At 38.1% G+C, this 26,615-nt stretch overlaps 1 protein-coding gene across 6 annotated transcripts in view; it reads right to left on the bottom strand.

The window, feature by feature from the left end:
- Positions 1 to 26,615, bottom strand: part of Esco1 (establishment of sister chromatid cohesion N-acetyltransferase 1) — an 83,212-nt gene that overhangs the window by 41,669 nt on the left and 14,928 nt on the right. For 5 of the 6 annotated variants that reach the window (XR_007213355.1, XM_048363120.1, XM_048363121.1 and 2 more), the window contains 5 exons: positions 17,838 to 17,937; positions 15,343 to 17,443; positions 7,702 to 7,813; positions 5,593 to 5,659; positions 2,626 to 2,740 (listed from right to left, as the gene is read on the bottom strand). Coding sequence is in view for 5 of the 6 variants with exons in the window: in XM_048363120.1 (XP_048219077.1) it covers positions 2,626 to 2,740; positions 5,593 to 5,659; positions 7,702 to 7,813; positions 15,343 to 16,878 (1,830 nt within the window). In the remaining variant the exon portion in view is untranslated. The remainder of the gene's footprint in view (positions 1 to 2,625; positions 2,741 to 5,592; positions 5,660 to 7,701; positions 7,814 to 15,342; positions 17,444 to 17,837; positions 17,938 to 26,615) is intronic. The other variant, XM_048363123.1, reaches the window with a different exon arrangement.

Below are 26,615 nucleotides of genomic sequence, written 5' to 3' on the forward strand. Positions count from 1 at the left end.
CGGCTCAAGCCTATAATTGTAGCTACTAGGGAAGAGTTAAAGGTTTGAGGCCAGCTTGGGAGGGGGTTAAGGTATTCATGAAACAAAACTCCATCCAGATCAATGTGAGGTGGATGGGGATATGGCCTAGTAGCAGGAGTGCATCATATAGATGAAGCCCTGGGTTCGATTCCCCAGCACCACATGTACAAAAAAAAATGACCAGAAGTGGCACTGTGGCTCAAGTGGCAGAGTGCTTGCCCTGAGCAAAAAGAAGCCAGGGACAGTGCTCAGGCCCTGAGTCCAGGGCCCAGGACTGGCCAAAATTTAAAAAATAACTAACATATACAGGAATGAATAAGTAGCTCAAGTGATAAAGCACCTGCCTGGTGAGCAAAAGACCCAAAAATAAAACCCCGAGTACTGAAAGAGAGAGATAGACAGTTAAAGACAAAGAGACAGAATTTTTTTTTAAATCGGTACTCTATCACAAATGTAATTTTATTTTATATTTTGTGCTAGGACTTGAACTCGGGGTCTTGGCACGCACTCTTAGCTTTTACACTCAAGGTTGGTACTCTACAACCTGAGCCACAGCTCTACTTCTGGCTTTTTGGTTGTTAACTGGAGGTAAAAAGTCTCATGAACTTTCCTCCCCAGGCTTGTTTCAAATTGCGATCCTCAGATCTCAGCCTCCTGAGTAGCTGAGATTAAAGGCATGAATCAATGGCACAAATGTAATTTAATTTTTTTTAGTTTTAGCTACGCTAAAAAAAAAGTAAAATTTTCATTTTTTATTTAATAAAAACATATCCCAATCATATGTTCAGTATTTTTTAAAAACTTGGTAGAATATTTCGCACTTTATACTTATACTTTATTCCTTAAAATGCAGTAGTTTTTTATGGTTATATCTCATTGTGACAAACCACATTCATTCAGTAGCTATGTGACTACCATATTAAACAGTGTGGCCCTGTATTTTTCATTCTGACCACTTACCACACTGATTTGACAACAAAAACACTACTAAAACAAATTTTATTTTCATTGTACTTTTCTAGACCATTATTGCAAAGTTATCCTCTGATATTAAAGAGTAATCCAGATCCAATCTCAAAGAAATCCTTTATGTTGAATGGACTCCATTAAATGACCCTACTATTTTGAATCACTTCATATTTTATTGACTTCTGTTATTTGTTCCTGCTTTTGTTTGCTGATACTGGGATTTGAACTCAGGTCTCATATTTGTTAAGACGCTACCATTTAAGCCATAGGGAAGCCCTTTTGCTTTATTTTTCACACTGTTTTTTGCCTGAGCTATCCTGGATGGAGATTCTCCTACTTGCACCTCCTAAGATTCAGGTACATACGTCATGACGACAGGCAAACACCACCATATTCAGCATTTTTGCTAACATCACTAACTTTTTGCTCAGGTTGGCCCCAACCCTAAAGCTTTCCTATCTCTGCCTCTCAAGGAGCTGGCATTACAGGCATGAGCCACCATATCATACCAACATTTAAGCTAGTTTTTTAAGCATAACAAGTTAATGTAGGGAAGAAGAACATTTCCAGCTTCCCATTCAGGAAATAAGAGTTTAAAAGACTTCTCAAATTAAGTTTTTTTTATTTTTGTTTTTGGTGGTATTGGGGTTTGAACTCAAGGATCTTGTACTTGTGAGGCAAATGTACCACAGCTCTTCAAAGCATGGTGATCTCTGGTTTGCTTTGGTGTTGGTACTGTGGCTTGAACTAAGGGCCTCACACTGTCTTGCTGGCTTGGTTCCTTGCTATCTCACAACTGATACTCTACCATCTGAACCAAACCTCCAGACCAGCTTTTTTGCTGGTTAATGGAAAAATTAAGTCTCAAAAGAGTGTTCTGACAGTGTGGCTTTGAATCATGATTCTCTAATCTCAGCCTCCTGAGTAGCTATCATTACAGGTGTAAGCCATGAATACCTAACTCAAATTATGTCTTTAATTAAATATTTCCCTTTTTAACCCCACAATATCAAAATATCTCCTAGTAATTATGCTCTATTTCAAATTGTTAATCTATTCTCCTTATACAATTCTAAAACTATAATGCATGTTAAAGTATATTAAAAATCAATCCATGTATTGTTATTTCAATATTTAAACTACTGAAAGTAATGAACAAATGATGTACCTAAGACATTATAGCTGTAAAATATCAGAATTTATTATAAATAAAACTAGGAGGGAACTGAGTTATTTTACAAGATGATCTATTTATTTAGGGGAAAAGAGATTGTAACAATATCAGGAATATTTTTTTTCTTTTTTTGGTTGGTCATGGGGCTTGAACTCTGGTATAGGCAATGTCCCTGAGCTCTTCAGCTCAAAGCCACAGTGCCACTTGTGGTTTTCTGGTGGTTAACTGGAGATAAGAGTCTCATAGACTTTCCCTTCACAGGATTGGCTTTTAACTGCAATCTTCAGATTTCAGCCTCCTGAGAGGCTAGGAATACAGGCGTGGGCCAGTGGCACCAGGCAATTTGTAAATAGTTCTAGGATATTTTCCATATGTGAAAAAAGGACTTTTGCAGAAAGGAATACATTTATTAGTACCATGAATAAATAAGAGATAACAAAAAGATCAAATTGCATACTTACTATGATCAACTGTTTTTCATCAGCTTTCTCTACTTCCTTTAGTTTCAAGTCCTTTGGAATTGTTATCTCCAAATGGGAATTACACTTAGACCAAGAATGATTTGGTGGTATCTCTCTTTAAAAACAGAACAAAACACTTATGGAAAATTATAAATCTATATCCTTTTAAGTGACTGAAAAAACTATACAATCATGACAAATTTCACTTCAAGGGGAAAAAATTATAACCTTTCAAAAATGTAGGAGCATCAGGTACCAGTAGCTCACACCTATAATCCTAGCTGAGATTTGGAGGACTGAAGTACATAAGGTCATTCTGAGCAGAAAATTTTCCTAGACTCCATCTGCAAAATTACCCACTGGTGGTTCATGCCTATAGTCCTAGCTACTCAGGAGACTGAGATCTGAGGATCAGTCCAAAGTCAGCCCAGGAAGGAAAGTCCATGAGACTCGAATCTTAAATTAACATCAAAAGCCAAAGTGGAGCTATGGACCAAGTGGTCGAATTCTAGGTTTGAGCAGAAACACTAGGGGATAATACTCACACCCCAGTACTGGCACACACAAAAAAATATGCTCAAATGACTGGGTGTACGTCTAGCAGTTGTGAGGCACTGAGTAATCCCAATACCACGCGCGCGCACACACACACACACACACACACACACACACACACACACACACACACAAAAGGTCAAAAGAAGTCGGGATATATCTAAGTGGCAAAGCAAATCCAGTAGGCCCTGGGTCCAACAACTAGCACCTTAAAAAAGAAATTGTAAAATTAAGAAAATAAGCCAAGATATAGAGTCCATGAAGAAAACAATGTGCTGGGCTGGGAATGTTGCTCAGTGGTAGGTAAAATGCTTGCCTAGCATGCATGAAGCCCTGGGTTCGATTCCTCAGGACGACATAAACAGAAAAGGCTGGAAGTGGTGCTATGGCTCACATGGGAGAGTGCCAACCTTGAGCAAAAGAATCTCAGGGACCATGCTCAGGCCCTGAGTTCAAGCCCCAGGACTGGCAAAAAAAAAAAAAAAAAAAAGTGGGGCTGAGAATACAGCCTAGTGGCAAGATTGCTTGCCTTATATACATGAACCCCTAGGTTCTATTCCTCAGCACCACATTATAGAAAACACCAGAAGTGGCGCTGTGGCTCAAGTGACAGAGTGCTAGCCTTGAGCAAAAAGGAAGCCAGGGAGAGTGCTCAGGCCCTGAGCCCAAGCCCCAGGACTGGCAAAATAATAATAATAATAATAATAATAGCATAACAAAACATTTTATGCAATTTGTTCTTTAAAGTAAACATTGAAAATGCTATAATGCTGTCTCAAACCCAGTCAGTTAGGTACATACAATAAATTAGTTTATAATGGAATTCACAAGTCTGTTATCTTGTTACATTTGATTTAATGACTAATTCTGAAAAGTATTTCTCCATCTTCTAAAGTTAATTCTATTTTTTTGTTTTTGTTTTTGCCAGTCCTGGGCTTGGACTCAGGGCCTGAGCACTGTCTCTGGCTTCTTTTTGCTCAAGGCTAGGTGCTCTGCCAATTGAGCCACAGCACCACTTCTGGCCATTTTCTATATATGTGGTGCTGGGGAATCGAACCCAGGGCTTCATGTATGTGAGGCAAGCACTCTTGCCACTAGGCCATATTCTCAGCCCCTAGAAACAATAAATTCTAAAACTAAAAGAAAACTAAATTCTAGCATCTGCTATGGTCGTACCATTTTATGGAATTTGAACTGAGTTTCATGCTTGCTAGGAAAGTAAGTAACCTACCATTCGAGGCACGTCTCCATTTCCTTTTGCTTTAATTTTCAAGTAGGGGCTCCCACGACTTATGTCCCGGCTAGGGTGGATCAGAATCCACCTGAGTAGCTTGGATGACAGGCACACATCCAGCTTTTTTGCTCAGATAAGAGTCTCACAAACTTTTTGTCTGGGCTTGCCTCAAAGAGATTCCTCCAAATCTCCCTATCCCAAGTAGCTGCAATTACAAGTGTGAGCCACCATGCACAGCGAGCATGTTTTAAGTTGATGCACAAGACGTCTGTACAAGACGGCAATTCGGGAAGGGAGGGAAGTAGGGAATAGAGAGAAAAAGAAAGTCAGATTTACTTAATTCTAAGATTTTTTTTTAAAAAAAGGGCTTTTTCATTTACTTTAAAACACTCTTATGAGGACCTGTGTTTCACTGCTAATTCACCTGTAATTCTAGCTACTCAGGAGGCTGAGGATCACAGTTTGAAGCCAGCCAAGGCAGAAAACTCCGTGAGACTTTTATCCCCTAATAACCACCAAAAAAATAAATAAATAAAAGCCAGAATGGAGCTATGGCTCAAGTGGTAGAGTGTTAGCCTTGAGCAAAAAAACCTTAGGGACAGTGCCCACACCCTGAGTTCAAGCATGGGGTCCAGTACCAAAAACAAACAAACAAAAAACCCCAAACCTCTTACATATTGATAACACACAATATTTTCTCAAGTGTGGAGAAAAAGCATTCTCAAATACTGTTGCTATCAGTATAAACCAGAACAACTATTTGGGAAGGAAATTAGACAATATAGAATAGGTTCTACAGCTATGATTTTATCCTAGACATAAAGTAACATAACTGAGCAAAGACATAGGCTCCCTGTAAAATCTTTTTTTAAACAGAAATCAACTAAGACAACCAAAATGTCCATAAAGCAGACAGCAGTTAAATAAACCAAGGAACCATTACACAATGAAATAAAATGTAGAATTTAAAAGAATAAAGTAGGAAGGTTGAAAAGGTGCCTTCAGTTCATTCATTTTCAAAGCCACTAAATGCATAAGCATAGAAAAAATGTACAATAAGAGAATCTGTGAGTAAACTGACAGTCACTAACATAACTTGTATTGGGGGGAAAGCCCTTTGACTAATATTTTAAGCATAAAGTTTTCAAATTTACACCTAAATTAAACTAATACCTTACCTGTTATCATTGTTCTTAGATGTTTGGTTATTGGGTATACTGTGATGTTTGGGAGCTGAACCTGCAACTTATCAAGAAGATTGGTGATATTAAGCTTTTAAATATCTTTTTCACAGAAAAAAATTATAAATTATTTAGGAAGTTTTCCCCTTATTTTTAATAAAACTATTTCATAAAATTAGATCCATTTAGCAATTATTCTACAGAGTAAAGATAAAATCTGCCTCCTACTCAGACTGTGGAACTATGGATATCTATTTGATAGATCAATTGTCTACCACTAAATTCACCAACACTGAATAAGATATTATTTAAATGCCTGTATAATTATGTGAATTCAGAATGGAAAGAAAACATTTCCTTATTAAAAAGTTTATGATCTCTGGAATTTAAGTTATATAAATTACATGTAATAATAGGCTTTATTTTCCAATACATTTCTCATACTTACATTATACTCTTCCCCTATAAAGACAAAAAGATAAGTAATAGGCAACATCAATGATTATCTGACATTATTTTGCTCCAAGTTACACCTTTCCTTTATTAAACGAGTGTGACAAGAAATGTACTTCCTACATTATGTATGTAACTGCAACCCCTCTGTACATCACCTTGACAATAAAATTAAATTTAAAAATACACTTTCTACATCCTATGATGCTTCATCTGAGAGCAAATTCCCACTTAACAGTTCAAATAATATATTATTGTATTAATATTAATATTAATATATTAATAATATAAATTTTCATAAGGTTACCAAAATAAAGCTCTTGTACAATATAGATGGAAATTATAGAGCACTATATTAAATCCTTAATTCAGAGAGACTCATTGAAACAGAAAATAAGTTACTGTGAGTTAAAGATTAAAAACCTGAAATAGTAATATACAAAAAGTGAAAACCCAGTGGCTCACGTCTGTAATCCTAGCTGCTCAGGAGGCTGAGATTTGAGGATCACAGTTCAAAGCCAGTCCTGGGCAGGGAAAGTCTGTGATATTCTTTTTTTTTTTTTTTTTTTTTGCCAGTCCTGGGGCTTGGACTCTGGGCCTGAGCACTGTCCCTGGCTTCTTTTTGCTCAAGGCAAGCACTCTGCCACTTGAGCCACAGCGCCACTTCTGGCCATTTTCCGTATATGTGGTGCTGGGGTATCGAACCCAAGGCCTCATGTATATGAGGCAGGCACTCTTGCCACTAGGCCATATCCCCTGCCCCTGTGATATTCTTATCTCCAATTAACCACCAGAAAACGGGAAGTTGAAGAGCACCCAGGCCCAGAGTTCAAGCTCAAGGACCAGACAAATGTCTGAGAAATAAGCTGTTACTACTCAAAGAGATTCACTAAGGAACATTCTCCAGAAAATAAGCTACAAAGTAACAACAGTAAAAACAAAAGAACTTTTGGGAGGAAGTCAAAAAGTAGTAATTAGTTGTCTAAACCAATCAAAAGAGTAATTCTTTGTAAAGAATAACCAAGATAATCAGAAATTGTTGTTGTTATTTTGGTTTGGTTTTTTGCCAGTCCTGGGGCTTGGACTCAAGGCCTGAGCACGGTCCCTGGCTTCTTTTTGCTCAAGGCTAGCACTCTTGCCACTTGAGCCACAGTGCCACTTCTGGCCTTTTCTATATATGTGGCGCTGAGGAATCGAACCCAGGGCTTCATGTATATGAGGCAAGCACTCTTGCCACTAGGCCATATCCCCAGCCCCCAGAAATTTTTTTAAATATAGCAATAGAAAAAATAAATAAATAAAATATAGCAATAGGCCTATTTGATATAAAAGTTCTCTTAACCATAACAAGAATAGTATTGAATATTGTAAAATCAAAATAATATTTTCAGGGGCTGGGGATATAGCCTAGTGGCACGAGTGCCTGCCTCAGATACACGAGGCCCTAGGTTCGATTCCCCAGCACCACATATACAGAAAACGGCCAGAAGCGGCGCTGTGGCTCAAGTGGCAGAGTGCTAGCCTTGAGCGGGAAGAAGCCAGGGACAGTGCTCAGGCCCTGAGAAGGCCCAGGACTGGCCAATAAATAAATAAATAAGTAAATAAATAAATAAATAAATAAAAATGATAATAATAATATTTTCAAAGTATTACCTGGAAGTATATTCTCTTCTGCATCAAATTTTGCTTGACTTGGCAGAGTTGAAACAGAAGTGTTCTCTACTGCACTGTTTCCCAGCTTGGGTTCCAAACATAAACTGAAATTCTGAACACATGTAAAATTAAAGGTTTTTGTATCAACCTTTGTGGTTTATTTCAAGTTTTCAGTAAACTTCAACATATTAATAAAATTTAAGGTAACACTTTCTAGTTGAAATAGTTCACATTAACATACCCTAAAAATCTATTCATGATTTTGCCATAAGCTCCCTTCCTCAGTAATATTTCTCATTACTCACTCTCCTTCACACTAAATTTAAAACTCAACCCTCCTCCCAGAGATACATTCCACAGTTGCGTGACTCAATTTTCACAGAGCTTTATGTCTGGACTGTACTATCCAATATGGTTGTGAATGTCATAAATCACTTTTGGAGCATTTAAAATCATAATTTGACAAGTGTTGTAAGCATAATCACAAGTCAGATTTTGAAAACTTAAAGTATACATACTCTCTCTCCTCTCCTTTACACCTACACATATACACACAGACACACAGACACACACACACACACACACACAGACACACACACACACACACACACACACACACACATGGTGTATTATAGTCAGGTGCTAGTGGACCATGCCTATAATCCTAACTATTCAGAAAGCTGAGATCCAAAAGATTTGGTTCAAAGCCAGCACAGGTTTCTACCTGTGAAGGTCTCACTACATCTCCACTGACCGGCAAAAAGCAGGGATACAGGCATAACTCAAGTGGTAAAGTGCTAACAGAGCAAGCAAACCCAAGCCCTAAATTCAAACTCCAAAAACAAAAAGAGTAAAGTATATCACAAATAATTTTTAGAATTGATGTTGAAATGAGCATTTTATGTGATAGGCATACAACTAACTGTACATATATGGACAGATTTAAATATATATAATGTATAAAAATGTATTATTAAATGTTAAAATGAATTTTACCTATTTCTTTTTGCCCCATTAATGCAACTATTTAAAATTTTAAACTATGGCTCATATTTACATGGTCATGATCTCAGTAACTAATAAAAATTCTTATTACTCAAAACTTAACCTCTTGCTTTCAGTTTTCTCTAACTCCCTTCATATATTTGTTTATATCTATCTCAACCCCTTTTCACTTTCTATTTGGAATTAGTCTACTTACCAATAGCTCTTAAGAGCAATGATCGTATTATATTTATCTTTTCTATTCCTAAGAGCCTCTAAGCTAAAACCTTATCAAAGCAGATACACATTATTAGTAACTAATAGTATATACTACCAATTCCATTAACATCGGAAATGGAAATCACAGGCAAACCTCTGTATGTCTGTATTGTGAATGCTAGTCAACATGACATGACTTTAGAACTTTTTTTCTTTGTTTTGCCAGTCCTGGGGCTAGAACTCAGGGTCTGAGCACTGTCCCTGAGATTCTTTTGCTCAAGGCTAGCACTCACCCACATGAGCCACAGTTTCACTTCCAGCTTTTTCTGTGTATGTGGTGCTGATGAATTGAACCCAGGGATTCATGCATGCTAGGCAAGCACTCTAACACTAAGTCACATTCCCAGCCCAGAACATTTTTGTTATTAGCACTGGTCCTGGGGCTTGACTCAGGTCCTAAGCTCTTTTGCTCAAGGACAGCACTCGAGCCACAGCTCCACTTTTGGCTTTTTGGTGGTTAACTGGAGATTGGTGTCTCATCACTTCCCTGCCTGGGCTGGCTTCAAATCATGATCCTCGGATCTCAGGCTTCTGAGTACAGGCGTGGACCACAGGCACCCAGCCAGAACATTCTTTTTTTTTTTTTTTTAATGAACATCCAAAACTAACAGAAAAATAAAATAACATGTTACTAATGAATTCACTCTCCATTAATAGGAAGCCAGTAAGTTACAGATTTAAAAGACAGACCATAAAACAACTGAGCCTTAAAATTCATGTCTGGATAATACAAGTCTAGACCAAGAACTCACGAAAGTTTTATTGGCTACCTGGTATTATCATTTCTCAGTACTACTGATACTGATAATATATAATAATAAGAACATTACATACAGGTGGCCACACAAAGTTTTCATTGCTGTAAGCGTTGTGCCTTTTTGCATTTCCGCTTTCCCAAATACAAATCTTGCTGAGTTCTGAAGCCAGCCAAACTCACTTTATTTTTCTTTCTTTTCTTTTTCCTTCTTTATTGTCAGAGTAAGTACAGAGGGCCAAACCCACTTTAAAATGACACTCCATCCTTTAAAATGTTACTCACGCAAGTAACTTAAACCTCTAAGCCTCATTTTCTTTGCCTATATTATGTGGATAATTGAATTTACAGTGGTTGAGAAGTATAATACCCTACATCATAATTAAACAAAAGCTACTTTACAGTAAAGACAGTCATTGAACAAAAGTTATTATAACTCATGTCATTTCACTGCAGTGTTTAGGAAACACAGAAATCCTCTAAGAGTCTACTGCAACTCCTTCAAAGAAACAGAAAAAAAAAAAGCCTGTGACAAAACCCAACATTCATTTATGATAAAAAGTTCTGAAGTGGCTAGGTATGGCTTCATAAAGGCTATGTATGATTAAAGCCTACAGCCACAATCACACTAAATGGTGAAAAACTAAAACCATTTCTTCTAAAATCAGGAATAAAACAAGGATGCCCACACTCTCCACTCCTTTTCAATATAATATTGGAATCCTAGCCAGACTAAAAAGGCAAGAGAAAGACATAAAAGGGACACAAGTAAGGAAAGAAGTCAAACTATCCCTATTTGTAGATGACAAGATATTATACCTAAAGGACCCTAGAGATTCTATTTCTAAGCTTCTAGAACGAATCAGTAACTTTGGCAAAGTCACATAATAAAAAATTAAACCACAAAAATCAGTAGCTTTTCTATATATCAATAACGTGCAGATAGAGAAATCAGGAAAACAATTCCATTTGCAAAATCCTCAAGAAAATATGTAGGAATAAGTTTCATCAAGAAAAGTGATAGGACAGCTGACAAACTGGGAGATCTTTACCAGCTATACATCTGACAAGGGCCTAATATTCAAAATATACAAGGTAGTCAAAGAAACAAAACCACCCCAAAATTAATAACCCAAACAATAAATGGGAAAAGGAACTAAAGAGACACTTAATAAACTAACAAAGAATGGCTAACACACATGAGGAAATTCTCAACATCACTAACCATAAAGGAAATTCCAATCAAAACAGCATGGGATTCCATCTCACCCCAGTAAGACTGGTCAAGAATTAAAACAATAACAATTTCTGGCAGATATAGGGGAAAAGGAACCCTATTGCACAGTTGATAAAAATGATAACTAGTACAACCACTCTGGAAGGCAGTTTGGCAATTCCTCAACAAATCCAACATAGAGCTACCTATGATCCAGCCATATCACTCCTATCACTGGCATCTAACCAGATCACTGCAAGTCAAGGTACAGTAAAGACACTTGCATATCCATGCTCACTGCTGCACTATTCATAATAGCCAAGTTATGAAAATAGCCCAAATGTCCTACAATGGATTAGTGGGTCAAGAAAATGTGGTACATATATACAATGGAATTTTACTCATCCATTATAAATATTATGTCATTTGCAGGGAAATGGGTGGACCTAGACAAATCATGCTAAGTGAAGTAAGCCAAGCTCAGAGAGACAAACAGCCCATGTTTTCTCTTTTGTGGAAGCTAGATCCTAAGCAAAAATATGCATGTTAACATATATAGGGCTCTGTGTATTTATATACAAACTGACTAAAGGAGGATATATACAGAGGAGGAATCCAAAAGTGTAACTGAACAACATACTATATATCAAAACAAATACCAGGGCCAGGCACTAATGGCTCACGCCTATAATCCTTAGCTACCGGGAGATCTGAGTGCTATGAGATCTGAAGATCAAGGCTAAAGCCAGGTCCAACAGAAAAGTAGCAGTGAAACTCTATCTCCAATTAACTGCTCAAAAAACAAAAGTAGACCTATGGGGGGGGGGGGGAGGAAAGGGGGAGGAGGAGAGGGGGGAATGAGGGAGGAGGTAACAAACAGTACAAGAAATATATCCACTGCCTAATGTATGAAACTGTAACCTCTCTGTAAGTTAGTTTGATAATTAAAAAAAAATATATATATATATAAAGTAGACCTATGGCTGAAAGTGGTAGTGTCAGCCTTGAGCACAAGAGTTCAGGGACAGTGCCTAGGCCCTGAGTTCAAATGGTACAAAGGACAAAAACAACAACAACAAAAATAAGTATAAACATGTTCTTAAAGAAAAAGTAGGGGGCTGGGAATATGGCCTAGTGGCAAGAGTGCTTGCCTTGTATACATGAAGCCCTGGGTTCGATTCCCCAGCACCACATATATAGAAAATGGCCAGAAGGGGCACTGTGGCTCAAGTGGCAGAGTGCTAGTAGCCTTGAGCAAAAAGAAGCCAGGGACAGTGCTCAGGCCCTAAGTCCAAGACCCAGGACAGGAAAAAAATAAATAAATAAATAAGGCAAAAGTAGGAAGTCAGAGGACTGGGGAAAGGATGAGCAAATTCAGTCATTGTATTCAATGTATATTATGTAAAATAGGAACTATGTACCTCAGGTAGGGATGGTAGAGGGAAAATGGGGGAGAAGGAAGAAAGGGGTGAAATTGACCAAGAAGCATTGCAACTCATAACTCGATAAGGAATAATAACTCTTTTGTAGAACTACTTTAAAAAAAAAAAAGACAGGAAACAGGTCTCCTCTGTACCAGTGCCTAGATGCAGGCAATGAAGTATGTCTCAAACTGATAAACACTACCACCAGTTCTAGAATACCCTGTAATAGTGAGTACTCATTAATATTGTTGAAAAAAGTTAATAAAGAAAAATATAAACTTCTGATATGTATCAAAACACTTCTGCACAAAATCAAGTTCCAAATATGTATACACAGGGGTTATTAATTACACACAATTTTAAAACACAAATCTAAACATTCTTTGTACATTCGTAAACACACAAAAACATACAAATAAAAACAGAAGGAATCTACCAACTTCAGGAGCATGTTTTATTCTGGAAAGGAGAGAAATGGAATGAAAAAGGTGTAGTTGAGGATTTAAAATGTAATTATGTTTTAAAGGATCTGAAGAACATGTTCATTTTGCCAAGTCTGGATGGTAGTTACATGTTTATCTGTGCTATAATCTTGAATACTGAAGTATTTCAGAAACATACAATTTTTAAAACAGCAATAAGTCTCTAGTATTCCTTCCTCTAACAATGAACTGCATAAACCCAAAACACATTTCAAATGTTATAAAGAGCCAAGATGTGATCAGAGTAAACATCTCCTGCGAGAACAGTTAATCCAAAGAAAATGGTTTGATTTCTTACCATTTTTCATAAACTGCCTTTTGAGGGTTTTTTTAAAACAGAGGCAGGGCTGCACTCAAGGCCTCAGGGGATCATGCTTCACTGGCTTCCTTACTACACTTGTGCTCTACCACTTGAATTATACCTCCAGCCCAGCTTGTTGTTGATTATTTTGGAGACAGAGTGTCATAAACTTTTCTGTTGGGCTGACTTCAAACTGAAATTCTCTGGATGTCAGCCTTCTGAGCAGCTAGGATCACGGGTATGAACCAGCTGGTGTTCAACTCCTTTTAAGTTTTGAAAGGCATTTATGCAGCTTGTGAGAAGACACATTCAGCAGCAATACAGGCAGACAACTCTAAACAAAATCCACTCATCTCTGCAAGATGTTTACAACTATACCTCTCCTTTGGTGCTGAGAATGGATTTATGACATCAAATAGGCAAGCACTTTACTCCTGAGTTACATTCCCTGCCCCATAACTTATTACTCCTACTACTAATTTCCAATTACCACCACTATCTGTTCTGAATCATCTTTTCTTTTCTTTTTTTTTTTTTTGAGGCAGGTTCTTACTATGTAGTCCAAGCTAGCCTCAATCCTTCTACCTCAGTCTCCAAGTGCTGCAATTATGGGCATTAACTATGACACCTAGCTGTTAATCATTTTTCAATTGACGTTTCCACTCTCATTTATAAGAGCAGCAAATGATGTCTCCTCTAAGTTCAGTTGTGATTTTCAGCCCCGTAGAGTAATACGTACTGATTTATTTTCACAGCTTTTGGCATAAAGCCCGATCCCTAGCACACTCAAATGAGCCCCTAGACAAAATGACAAAATGTCTCCCAAATATACTTCAAATTACTCAAAATTTCACGAAAATGATTTCCTAACATTCAGTGTGGTATACAGAAAATGCTAGGTTAAAAATTGGATTCTATCTGACACCAAACATGACCTAAATACATTCTGCTCTCATTCTCTCAATTCAAGATTAATCACTATACAATATTAATCTTTTCCTTCTATGCATATAAAATTCTTGCTTACTGATTCATATATTTTGTTGTTTTATATAGTTTACCTCAGAAAGAAAGAAAGAGGCCTCGTTTTAATAAAGTTTAAAACTACTCGGGGCTGGGAATATGGCCTAGTGGCAAGAGTGCTTGCCTCCTACACATGAAGCTCTCGGTTCGATTCCCTAGCACCACATATATGGAAAACGGCCAGAAGGGACGCTGTGGCTCAGGTGGCAGAGTGCTAGCCTTGAGCGGGAAGAAGCCAGGGAGGGTGCTCAGGCCCTGCCCAAGGCCCAGGATTGGCGGAAAAAAAAAAAAAAAAAATACTTTCTCTAAGATACAAGTCTTAAATTATTTTTTCCGTTTCAAAAATTCTTCAGTTGGGGGCTGGGGATATAGCCTAGTGGCAAGAGTGCCTGCCTCGGATACACGAGGCCCTAGGTTCGATTCCCCAGCACCACATATACAGAAAACGGCCAGAAGCGGCGCTGTGGCTCAAGTGGCAGAGTGCTAGCCTTGAGCGGGAAGAAGCCAGGGACAGTGCTCAGGCCCTGAGTCCAAGGCCCAGGACTGGCCAAAAAAAAAAAAAAAAAAAAAAAAAATTCTTCAGTTGGGGGATGTGGCACAGAGGTGCTAGCAAACATAATTACCTGGATTCAATCCCTAGCAGTGCCAAGAAAAAAAACTAAGCAAGCAAGCAAGCAAATGGACATTCAAAAAATTATTGGCCAGTATAATTTTATGCTTAGATTGATTGATATCTCACAGTCATTTCAATTTGCCAACGGATCAAAATAGCTACAAACTTTTAAATTTCATCAGCCAGGATAAAAGGTTCTTAATCCCAGCTGAAATTAATTTTAACATGGTGATGAGAACTAGACCAATCATTTTAAGTTCCACATTTTAATCACTAGGCAGTATGTTGTCTATGACTATAATCAGAAGAAAAATTAAGCATATCGTGTGTTAGGTTTAAAAGAAAATCTGAGATTAAGAAGATTCATGCTTTCCATAAGAGAGAATGAAAATTAAGAAACATAGGAAGCATCCACATAAAGGTAAACAACTAAAAGAATCATTAAAGTCAATAACTGTAAGACTGGGTTAATTTTATGACCTACTTCTTAAGCTAAAAATGTGAAGTTTAATAAGAAATAAAAGGTACTCAGGCACCTATACCGAACATAACAAAAATTGATTACCTTATCTGGTGTTGATTCAAAAGAATGTTTCATCTGATTATCCAAAGGTGAGTCAGAAGGTTTTATCTGATTATCCAAAATTTCAGGAGCCCTTTTAGTTGTTTTATTAGATTCAACTGTGATATCATTAATATTAACTTCTTTCATCTTAACTTCAGATTTACTTTCTTTCATTTTTTCCTGATGACAAATTATATTTTTATCATGTGGTTTTGCCTCTAAAAATGTATTTTGAGTCACAGAATGATGATGCATTTCTAAAACTGGCGGTGAAAAATTGGTTCTCAATAAACCCAACTTAGTGGAAACTTGAGAGTCTTTATTTTGTGGCACAGAATTAAATTTTGAGAGTTTAATTTTAGTCCAGTTGGAGTTCTTCTTTGTTGAGCTGCTTATTCCATTTAGTATGCATTTCACAGGTTTTGTCTTTCTACTGGGGAAGAAACGGTTGCATTGCACATCCTGATTTGTTCCTTTTTGATGAGGTATCTGTCTTTCAACATCAGTCTCTTCTAGTTTTACTTTTGTAGGCTTCTCTTCCTCTATACTTTCTACTTGTGATGGTTCCTTTTTTACTTCTACAGTATCTGACTCAATTTCACCAGCAATTTCTTCACAGAGCTGTAGAATGCTACCACGTTTGCTCTTTCCTGTTGGCTCCAAATCATTATCTATACTTTGTTCAGGCACTGATGGCTGCAGACTTTTTTGGGATTTTGTGCTAGTATTCACTTGTGTATAAGCTGACTTCAGTTCACTCTTTTTAGAGACTAATGAAGTAGCTACTTTTAATTTTTTTATTTCAGAAGTTACAGGCACAGATTTTGGTTCTTCTTTCCTAGTAGTTGTCTGGAGACACTTTTCAGATCCTTGTACAAATTGAGAACTACAAGTATGAATTGTCCCATGTTCTACTTTGAGTTTTTTTGCTTTAGGGGAATTTACTATCTCATTAGTTACTGAATGTTCATACTCTTTACAATCTGATATTATTTCCAGTACTTTCCTTTTCACGTGTTTTTGATGTATTTTAACTTTATTAGACTTACTTTGGATAATGTTACAGTGTTCTTTCCTCGTTACTGGTACACACTGTTTAACTGACTGAATTTGACCCTGAATCTCTCTACTGCGCAAGGACCTTGTTGAACACTCTTTTAACTGTTGTAATCTTTGTGATCTCCGATTAAGATGTTCATTTGCCTTAGAGGTTTGATGTACTAATTTTTTCTGACATTTGTTTTTTGTAGATTCTTGTGACTGTACTTTCACAGGTGCCCTATTTTTATTAATGGATTTAGTGGCTTCATCACTGGAGGCAGCTTTTGTTGACCTTGTATTCATTCGCGTTCCCAATTCACACTGATTTACTTTACTTTCACTGGGAGACTTAACCAGTGACTTTATAGCTTCCATAGAACCTGATTTTTTTGCTAAACTATTGTGAGAAAATTGAATGTCTACTTCTAAATTCTTATCTTTACTTGTTTTAATAATACTTGAAGAATTTTCTCTTGATTTCTCCTGAATGGACATTATTCCTGAGTAATGTCTTCTCTTTCTAAGTAGATTCTGAAAGGACAGCCTATGTCCTGATATGTAAAAATGTTGAGTAGTATTACTGAGAAGCAAGTCGTGAAAAACAGCTTTAACTTATACACATTTTCAACAAAAGTACTAGTTTGCTTCAAGTAAGATTTTTAGGACATGATAAAAGCTGGAATAAATTCTAAAAGGTATTTCCTTTTAGACAAGGCAATCAAACTCTAAAAAAAATTTAACTAATTTGTATTTGCATAAGTTTTTAAATGAAAAGAAACAATTAAGATTTGTTAAAATATTTCAATTAATTTTCAGTTTCAATCCTAACTCTATTACTGAAGATGTTATTTATCACTGACCTGTCTGTTCTGACAAAATTTTTGAAAACTTTTTTCTTCTGAAGTCTATAGTTACTGGACTCTGATTCATTTGAAACATGTCTTATGATTAACACGTTTCTTTCCTTGTTTGTTGAGTATGTTGGTTTGTAGTTCTTATTTAACCTCCTTTGTTTAATGAAGTACTCTATTAACATAGATTTCCTTTTGTGCTGATATGTCTGAAAAAAATTAAAAATAAAAATTAAATTACAATCTAAGAATTAGTCATGCGAATACCATACAGAAATGACTCAAATAATGATTTGAATTAATTCTAATACTTCCTTGTGGTGGTGGTCATGGGGTTTGCACTCTGGGCCTGGGCACTGTCCCTAGGCTCTTCTTCAGCTCAAGGCTAGAGCTCTACCACCTGAGCCACAGCATCACTTCCGGTTTTCTGATGGTTGGTTGGAAATAAGTCCCATGGGCTTTCCTGAGTGGGCTGGCTTTGAACCACAAGCTTCAGATCTCAGCCTCCTGAGTAGCTACTAGGATTACAGGCGTGAGCCACCAGCGCCGGGCCAATAATTTGCTTTATAAAAACATACAATTACTGAAAATCAGTATACTTACAATTCTTTTCCCACAAGATAGAATTGTTGTTTCAGCCACCATAACTCATGAAAATCTGATAAAACCATTCCTTATAACCTGTTAACACATTACACAGCACCTAAAAGAGAAAGCATCTTTCAATGTTTAAAAAGACAAAAGATGACACCCATAATCCTAGCTACTCAGGAGTCTAGATCGTAGTTGAAAGCCAGCCCTAGGAGGAAAGTCTGTGAGACTCTATCGCCAATTAATCACCAAGAAAACAGAAATGGCAGTATAGCCCAAAGTGGTAGAGAGATAGCCTTGAGCAAAAGGGCTCAGGGACAGCGCCCAGGCCCAGAGTTCAAGACCCAGGAATGACCAAAAAGAAAAAAAAAAAAAAAAGATGTAATCATTCCTTCACCTTTCATGAATCAAATATGTAAGACCTATGCTACAACTCATCTTATTTTTTCGCAGCTTGTTTTATATACAACACTTAATTTTAGGGGGCTGGGAATGTGGCCTAGTGGTAAAGTACTCGCCTCCTATACATGAAGCCCTGAGTTCCATTCCTCAGCACCACATATATAGACAAAAGCTGGAAGTGGCGCTGTGGCTGAAGAGGTAGAGTGTTAGCCTTGAGCAAAAGAAGCCAGGGACAGTGCTCAGGCCCTGAGTCCATGCTCCAGGACCGGCAACAAAAACAAAACAAAACAAAAACAAATAAATACTTAATTTTAGTATTTCTACCTTGAAATACATAATATTCAAGTTCTATAGTGTATGAGTACAATTAAGTAATATGTATTCATTTTAAACTGTGGGGAAATTTTTTAATTAAAAAAATACATTATATTCCTGAAGACATGGTTTAAATGGCAGAGATTTGCCTAGCAAATACAAGTATACTAAGCTCAAACCCTTTACCAGCTCCCCACTAAAAAATAATTAACAAAAATTAGTAAAGTAAACCCTTTTGAGGAAAAGGTTACATACACATAGGAAAAAAAGACACAACACAAAGAAGGCAGATTTAATCATAAACATTAATATCAACTAGCACTCAAAATCCACCTTTTAAAAAAAACTTAAAAGTAGGGGCTGGGAATATGGCCTAGTGGTAAAGTGCTTGCCTCGTATACGTGAAGTCCTGGGTTCGATTCCTCAGCAGCACATATATAGAAGAAAAGGCTGGAAGTGGCACTGTGGTTCAAGTGGTAGAGTACTAGCCTTCAGCAAAAAGAAGCCAGGGACAGTGCTCAGGCCCTGGGTTCAAGCCCCAGGACTGGCAAAAAAAAAAAAAAAAAAAAAAAGCAAAGGTATAAAAAGAAAGAATAAAAATTATAAAGGGAGGGAGTTATAAAGGATAAATAACTGATCCAATATTCAAGAAAACCTGAACCCTAAACTAGAAATATAAAAAGCTGGGAAGCAACTCTATTAGAACTGGATGACCCATTAAAACTCAAGAATTTGTAGTACTAGATTTCAAAGGAAATATAGATAGAAATCAGATTTAAAGGGCTGGGAATATAGCTTAGTGGTAAAGTGCTTGACTCATACACATGAAGCCCTGGGTTCAATTCCTCAGCACCACATATATAGAAAAAAGCCGGAAGTGGCGCTGTGGCAAGAGGCAGAGTGCTAGGGTTGAGCAAAAAGAAGCCAGGGACAGTGCTCAGGCCCTGAGTCCAAGGCCCAGGACAACAAAAACAAAACAAATAAACAAAAATGAGATTTAAAAAACACCTAGGGCTGGAGATGTAGCTCAGGAGTACTTGCCTAGCATGAATAAAACCCAGGATTTGATCCTGACAAAATAGACACAAACACACAGACACACATGCACAGAGACACACATTTTGCTAAGACTTTCAGATTGCAATGAACTATTAGCCCCCGAAAGACTGCTTCTGCATTACCACAGAAAACTGGAGGTATTTTATCTAGGAAAAATAACTATACACTCAACAATAGGCACAGGTTAAGAACAGAAATATCATACTGACAATAAATAAGTACATAGAAGTACATATATTGATTGTTAAAACTTACTACACTCTATCCATAAGCCCTTTTGCCTGCTCAAGGCAGGCTTTTCTTTTTTTTTTTTTTTTTGGCCAGTCGTGGGCCTTGAACTCAGGGCCTGAGCACTGTCCCTGGCTTCCTTTTGCTCAAGGCTAGGACTCTGCCACTTGAGCCACAGTGCCACTTCGGGCTATTTTCTATATATGTGGTGCTGGAGAATCAAACCCAGGGCTTCACGTATATGAGGCAAGCACTCTTGCCACTAGGCCATATTCCCAGCCCAAGGCAGGCTTTTAGAAACTGCTAGCCAAGGACTGGGAATATGGCCTAGTGGCAAGAGTGCTTGCCTTGTTTGTATACATGAAGCCCTGGGTTCAATTCCTCAGCACCACATATATAGAAAAAGCCAGAAATGGCGCTGTGGCTCAAGTTACAGAATGCTAGCCTTGAGCAAAAAGAAAAACTGCAAGTTACAGAATGCTAGCCTTGAGTAAAAAGAAGCCAGGGACAGTGCTAAAAAAAAAAAAAAAAAGAAAGAAAGAAAGAAAGAAAGAAAGAAACTGCTAGCCAAGCCTATACTTTATTGGATAGAAACCAAAAGATCAAATAATCACCACAAAAGGAATATCTCAATGTAGAAGAAAAAAAGTATGAAAAGAGTAACTTTGAAGGAATAAACTACACAGAAACAAACCCTAAAAATAGGTTAACTTGAGCCAGGTGCCGGTGGCTCATGCCTATGATCCTAGCTATATGGTAGGCTGAGACCAGAGGACTGCAGTTCCAAGTCAGCTCTAGGCAGGAAAGTCCATGAGATTCTCATCTGCAATTAACCACCAGAAAATAAACAAAAACAGAAGTGGCTCAAGTGGCAGAGCGCTAACCTTGAGCAGAAGAGCTCAGGGAGAGCTTTCCTGAGCTCAGGCCCAGAGTTCAAGCCCCACAACTGACCAAAAAAAAAAAAAAAAAAAAAAAAAAAAAACTAACAATGTTTAAGAATTAAAAGATTAAAAAGTCAGTAAAAGCACTTTTATCCATCTCTTAAGGCTTCTGCTCCAAAGATGCTGGTCTGTGAAAGTGACTCAAAAGACCTGAAAGCTAAGACTGATAAGCAGGCTAACAAGTATAAGTCTGATGGAGAAGTTGTGGATTAAAGAGCCAATGGGAAAAAGAATTTTAAATTAAAATTTTAAAAAATAGCCAACGGAGATTTTTTTTAAAAGATACTATTAAACTTTAGGAAAAACTTAATTATCAAATTTGATGGTTTTGTCACTGACATCTTAACATGTTTTATTTAAAGAATATTTTCCTATTTAAAAAAAAGTGAATAAGAGCATTTTAAAGTAAATAGGGGGCTGGGAATATTGCCTAGTGGCAAAAGTGCTTGCCTCGTATACATGAAGCCCTAGGTTCAAGTGGCGCTGTGGCTCAAGTGCCAGAGTGCTAGCCTTGAGCAAAAAGAAGCCAAGGACAGTGCTCAGGCCCTGAGTCCAAGGCCCAGGACTGGCAAAAAAAAAAAGTAAGGTAAATAGGTGCAAAAGAACTATTGGAAGGGGTGCGGGGGGAATGAGGGAGGAGGTAACAAACATTACAAGAAATCTATCCAAGGAAGGAAGATGGCGCTGCCACAGTAGGGAAGCACCCCAACTCACTCCAACTGAATAGCAAGCTGGGAACTCCAGCACCCAACACCCCATCAAGAACCCAGCAAACCCAAAACTAAAATTTTGGGGGTACATTCTTGAGTTGACTGGAGTTAACTAGCTCTATTAAGAAAATTAGATATTCTAAGAAATTTTCAAGCAGACTGGCCTGCTGCTAAATTCAAAGCATGTATGACAGGCTGGAGAGTCACTTCCAGGCAATGCCTGTGGTAGGAGATGTGTCCAAGAGTATTAAAATGTGTCCAGATGGATTAGGCTGTGACCTCAGAAGAGAGGGAGGTAACTGCCATCAGGTGTGCCAGGTACCAAGGTAACTGGACAGAGATTTAAACTGCTGGGGGCATCTTCATGGAGCCCTCCTGAGGTGCATCTTACAGATGCCACTGGCCAACCTTAGGCACTTAGAGGCACAGGAAACTGGAGAAATCCACTCTATAATAGTAACTCATGATAGTTGGCTCTGGTCTGGCTTCGTAGGAGCAGCAGTCCCATTGGACTGACCCTTGCCCCATCTTTGTTTTCCCCAACAGCCTGTGGGTGGAAGTAGTGAAGTGCCAGACTTTGAAGTCAGGCCCCACTTTACCACGCGAACCCCACTTTACCACATGAACCTGAAAATAAGCAGGCCCTGTGAGCAAACCCAGGACAAGCTTATTAGGGCCCAGCCGGTCGAGAACTCTAACGACTGGGAATGCTTAACTCTAACCGCCCCTAGAATACCTCGAGCCCTGAGCCAATCAGATTTGTACCCGTAATCTTGCTTGCTTAAACACCTGATTGCTGTAACTTTGTCTTTTGCCTTTATAAGCTCTGTATAATCGCAGCTCGAGGCTTCCTCCTAACCTCCACTGTGTTGGTGGATAGAACAAGGCCCGGGCCATGGCCCCGCTTGAATAAAGTCTTGCCTTGCTATTGCATTTCGGGGAAAAAAAAAAAAAAAACCAGCAAACCCAGCGGCCAGAAGCAACAGAGAAACGGAGGAAACGAAAAAAATTTTTAAAAAAGAAGAGCCTATAACCTGCACGGAGCCGGAAAATCTCCGGGGTACCCTCCCCCCACCCGTCGACCCTGTCCCGAACAGGGCCAGGCTGGGAAAGGGTACCCGGCGCCAACAAACCGACTGCTGATCCGGCAAACATAAATAGCTCTCTGACATCCATAAACTCCACACTTGAATCCACAGCACAAAGAATTGACCAAATTGAAGCCAGAATCACTCTCTTGGACCATGATGCAGCCAATAAGGACCAGAAAATTGCCACAATCCAAGAAACGGTAAAGCTCCAGGGCAGACTAATCCACGAGTTAGTGGACAAAGACAAAAGATATAATCTGCGCAAATTAGAATAGGAGAAGGAACCGAATACCAGAGCGGGGGTTCAAGATATTTTCAATAAAGTGATTGCAGAAAACTTCCCCAATCTCACAAGGGACCTCATCCAGGTAACCGAACCCTATAGGACGCCTGGCAGACCAGACCCTAGAAAATCCACATCCAGGCACATAATAATCAAGACTTCAGATCTCAAGAATAAAGAGCAAATTTTGAATGCAGCCAAAGCGAAGAAAGAAATTTATTACAATGGGAAGAGGATCCGAATAACAGCAGACCTCTCCACACAAACCTACCATGCACGAAGAGATTGGAAGAACACCATCCAAGTCCTTCAGGACAACTGCCAACCAAGAATAAAATATCCAGCAAAACTGGAGTTCATATTCAACGGGAAAACAAGATCTTTCCATACCAAAGAGGATTTAAAGGAGTATATGAATAAAAAACCAGCCCTACAACGAATTCTAAGAGAGGAATCCCACCCAACGGAAATCGTACAGGACACACAGACAGAATAGCCAGAGCCCAACAGAAAGAGCAGCTCACTAAAGACAAGGAAAAAAAAAGAGGAAAAACAGCCTAACAAGAAAATGGAAGGACAAAAAACACTCTTATCCTTGATCTCTTTGAATATAAATGGTATAAACTCTCCGATAAAGAGGAGCAGACTGGCAGAGTGGATCCGCAAACAAAAAGTTGGCATCTGTTGTCTACAAGAGACTCACCTTACAGCAAGGGATAAAAACAGGCTCTGAATGAAAGGATGGAGCAAGATCTTCCAAGCAAACGCACCTACCGAAACAGCAGGGGTAGCCATCCTGAGCTCAGAGAAGCTTGACTTCTCATTAAAATCAACTCAAAAAGACAAAGAAGGTCACTACATTTTAACACAAGGAAAAATCCAGAATCAAGACATCACGGTGATAAAAGTATACTCACTGAACAAAAGAGGCCCTACATATGTCAAGCAAATTCTCACAGAACTACAGAACAAGATAGACCCAAACACAATCATAGTGGGTGACTTTAAGACCCCACTCTCTCCAAGACACAGATCCAACACCCAGAGGATTAGCAAGGGAGCTGAGGACCTAAGTAACACCATATCACAAATGGATCTGACAGATCTATACAGAATCTTCCACCCTGCAGAGACCCAATACACCTTCTTCTCATGTCATATCCCACACAAAGAACCTCAGCAAATACAGAAGTATTGACGTCATCCCATGTATATCTGACCACAGTGTATTAAGGTAACCCTCAATAACAACAGTTACCACAGAGGCTATACACATTCTTAGAGGCTAAACCCCCACTGTTATCCAACACTTGGGCCACAGACCAAATTAAAGATGAAATTAATGAATTCATAACCCACAATGACAATGAAAATACATCACAAAGAAACCTATGGGATACAGCTAAGGCAGTACTGAGGGGCAAGATCATCGCCCTCAGCACTCACATTAAAAGAATGAAAACAGAGCAGGTGACCCCACAAAGAAACTAAAACAACTGGAGAAACAAGAAATGATCAACTCTAAAATGACTAGGAGGAGAGAGATCAAAGATTAAAGAAGAGATAAATCTGGTTGAAAATAGAAAGACCATTCAACAAATAAATAAGACTAAAAGCTGCTTCTTTGAGAAAATAAATAAAATTGACAAACCTCTCGCAAGACTTACAAAAAAAAAAAAAAGGAAGAGACTCATATACGTAAAATCAGGGACTCTACCAGAAAAATTACAACAAGTACACACGATATTCAAACAATCATAAGGAACTATTTCCAGAACCTCTACTCACTAAAAAAATAATTTTACAGAAATGGATCAATTCTTAGAGAAGTATAAAATGCCCAAACTGAACCAAGAAGAAATAAATCAACTAAATAAACCAATAACTTACAGCGAGATACAGGAGGTAACCAAGAACCTCCCAACAAAGAAAAGCCTAGGCCCAGATAGATTCACCAACGAATTCTATAAAACCTTTAGTGAGGAGCTAATACCAATACTCCTCAAACTCTTCTGCGAAATAGAAACAGAGGGAGAAATCCCAAACTCATTCTATGAAGCTAATATCATACTCATCCCCAAATCAGGCAAAGACCCAACAAAAAAAGAGAACTACAGACCAATATCACTAATGAACACAGACGCAAAGCTCCTCAATAAAATATTAGCTAACAGGATCCAGAAACTGATCAAGAAAATTATACATCATGACCAAGTAAGCTTCATCCCACAGTCACAAGGATGGTTCAACATCCGTAAATCAATCAATGTAATTCAGCACATAAACAGAACTAAAATCAAGAATCACATTGTTATCTCAGTTGATGCCCAAAAAGCCTTTGACAAAATACAACATCCATACTTATTAAAAGCTTTGGAGAGAACAGGAATAGATGGAACATTCCTCAAAACAATAAAAGCCATATACAACAGACCAACTGCTAACATCATATTAAATGGAGAGAAACTAAAATCATTCCCCCTAAACTCAGGAACAAGACAAGGATGCCCGTTCTCCCCACTTCTTTTCAACATAGTGCTGGAATCCCTAGCCATAGCAATAAGGCAAGAGGAGGACATCAAAGGGATCCACATTGGCAAGGAAGAAATCAAGCTATCCCTATTCGCAGATGACATGATCTTATATCTGAAGGACCCAAAAAACTCAGTCCCAAACTCCTACACCTAATAAACCAATTTGGCAAAGTAGCAGGATACAAAATCAATCCACAAAAGTCAGCAGCTTTTCTGTACACCAGCAATGTAAAAGCAGAAAAGGAAATTATGGAAACAATTCCATTTACAGTAGCCAAAAAGAAAAAATAAAGTACCTAGGGATCAATCTAACCAAGGACATGACGGACCTATTTAATGAGAACTATAAAAATCTAATAAGGGAAATCAAAGAAGACACAAAGAGATGGAAAGACCTCCCGTGCTCATGGGTAGACAGAATCAATATAGTGAAAATGGCCATATTGCTGAAATTGTTATACAAATTCAATGCAATCCCTATCAAAATCCCAGCCACATTCTTCACTGAAATAGAGAAAGCAATCCATAAATTCATATGGAACAGCAAAAGACCTAGAATAGCCAAAGCAATTCTAGACAAAAAAAAGCTGTGCAGGAGGTATCACAATACCAGACTTCAAGCCCTACTATAGAGCCATCATAACAAAAACAGCCTGGTATTGGTATAAAAACAGACCTGAAGACCAATGGATTAGAAATGAAGATCCACAAATAAAACTGCACTCTTTCAGTCAGCTGATATTCGACAAAGGAGCTAAAGACATACAATGGAATAAACAGAGCCACTTCAACTACTGGTGATGAGAGAACTGGGAAGCCATATGCAGAAAACTCAAAGTAGACCCAAGCCTATCACCATGCACCAGGATCAACTCAAAATGGATCAAGGACCTCAATATCAGACCTGAATCCTTGAAACTACTGAAGGACAGAGTAGGAAAGACACTAGAACTTAAAGGCACAGGAAGGAACTTCCTGAATAGAGTCCCAGGAGCACAACAAATAGGGGAGAGACTCGACAAATGGGACTACTACAAAATAAAAAGTTTCTGCACAGCTAAGGACATAGCCACCAAACTAGAATGACAGCCAACCATATGGGAAAGGATCTTTACCAGCACAGCAACAGACAAAGGCCTAATATCTGTCATCTACAGAGAACTCAAAAAACTAAGCCCCTCCAAGCCCAATAAACCAATTAGGAAATGGGCAAAGGAGCTAAAGAGA

The sequence above is a fragment of the Perognathus longimembris genome, chromosome 15 (genome assembly GCF_023159225.1).
Source record: "Perognathus longimembris pacificus isolate PPM17 chromosome 15, ASM2315922v1, whole genome shotgun sequence".
In the NCBI taxonomy this organism is placed as follows: Eukaryota; Metazoa; Chordata; class Mammalia; order Rodentia; family Heteromyidae; genus Perognathus; species Perognathus longimembris.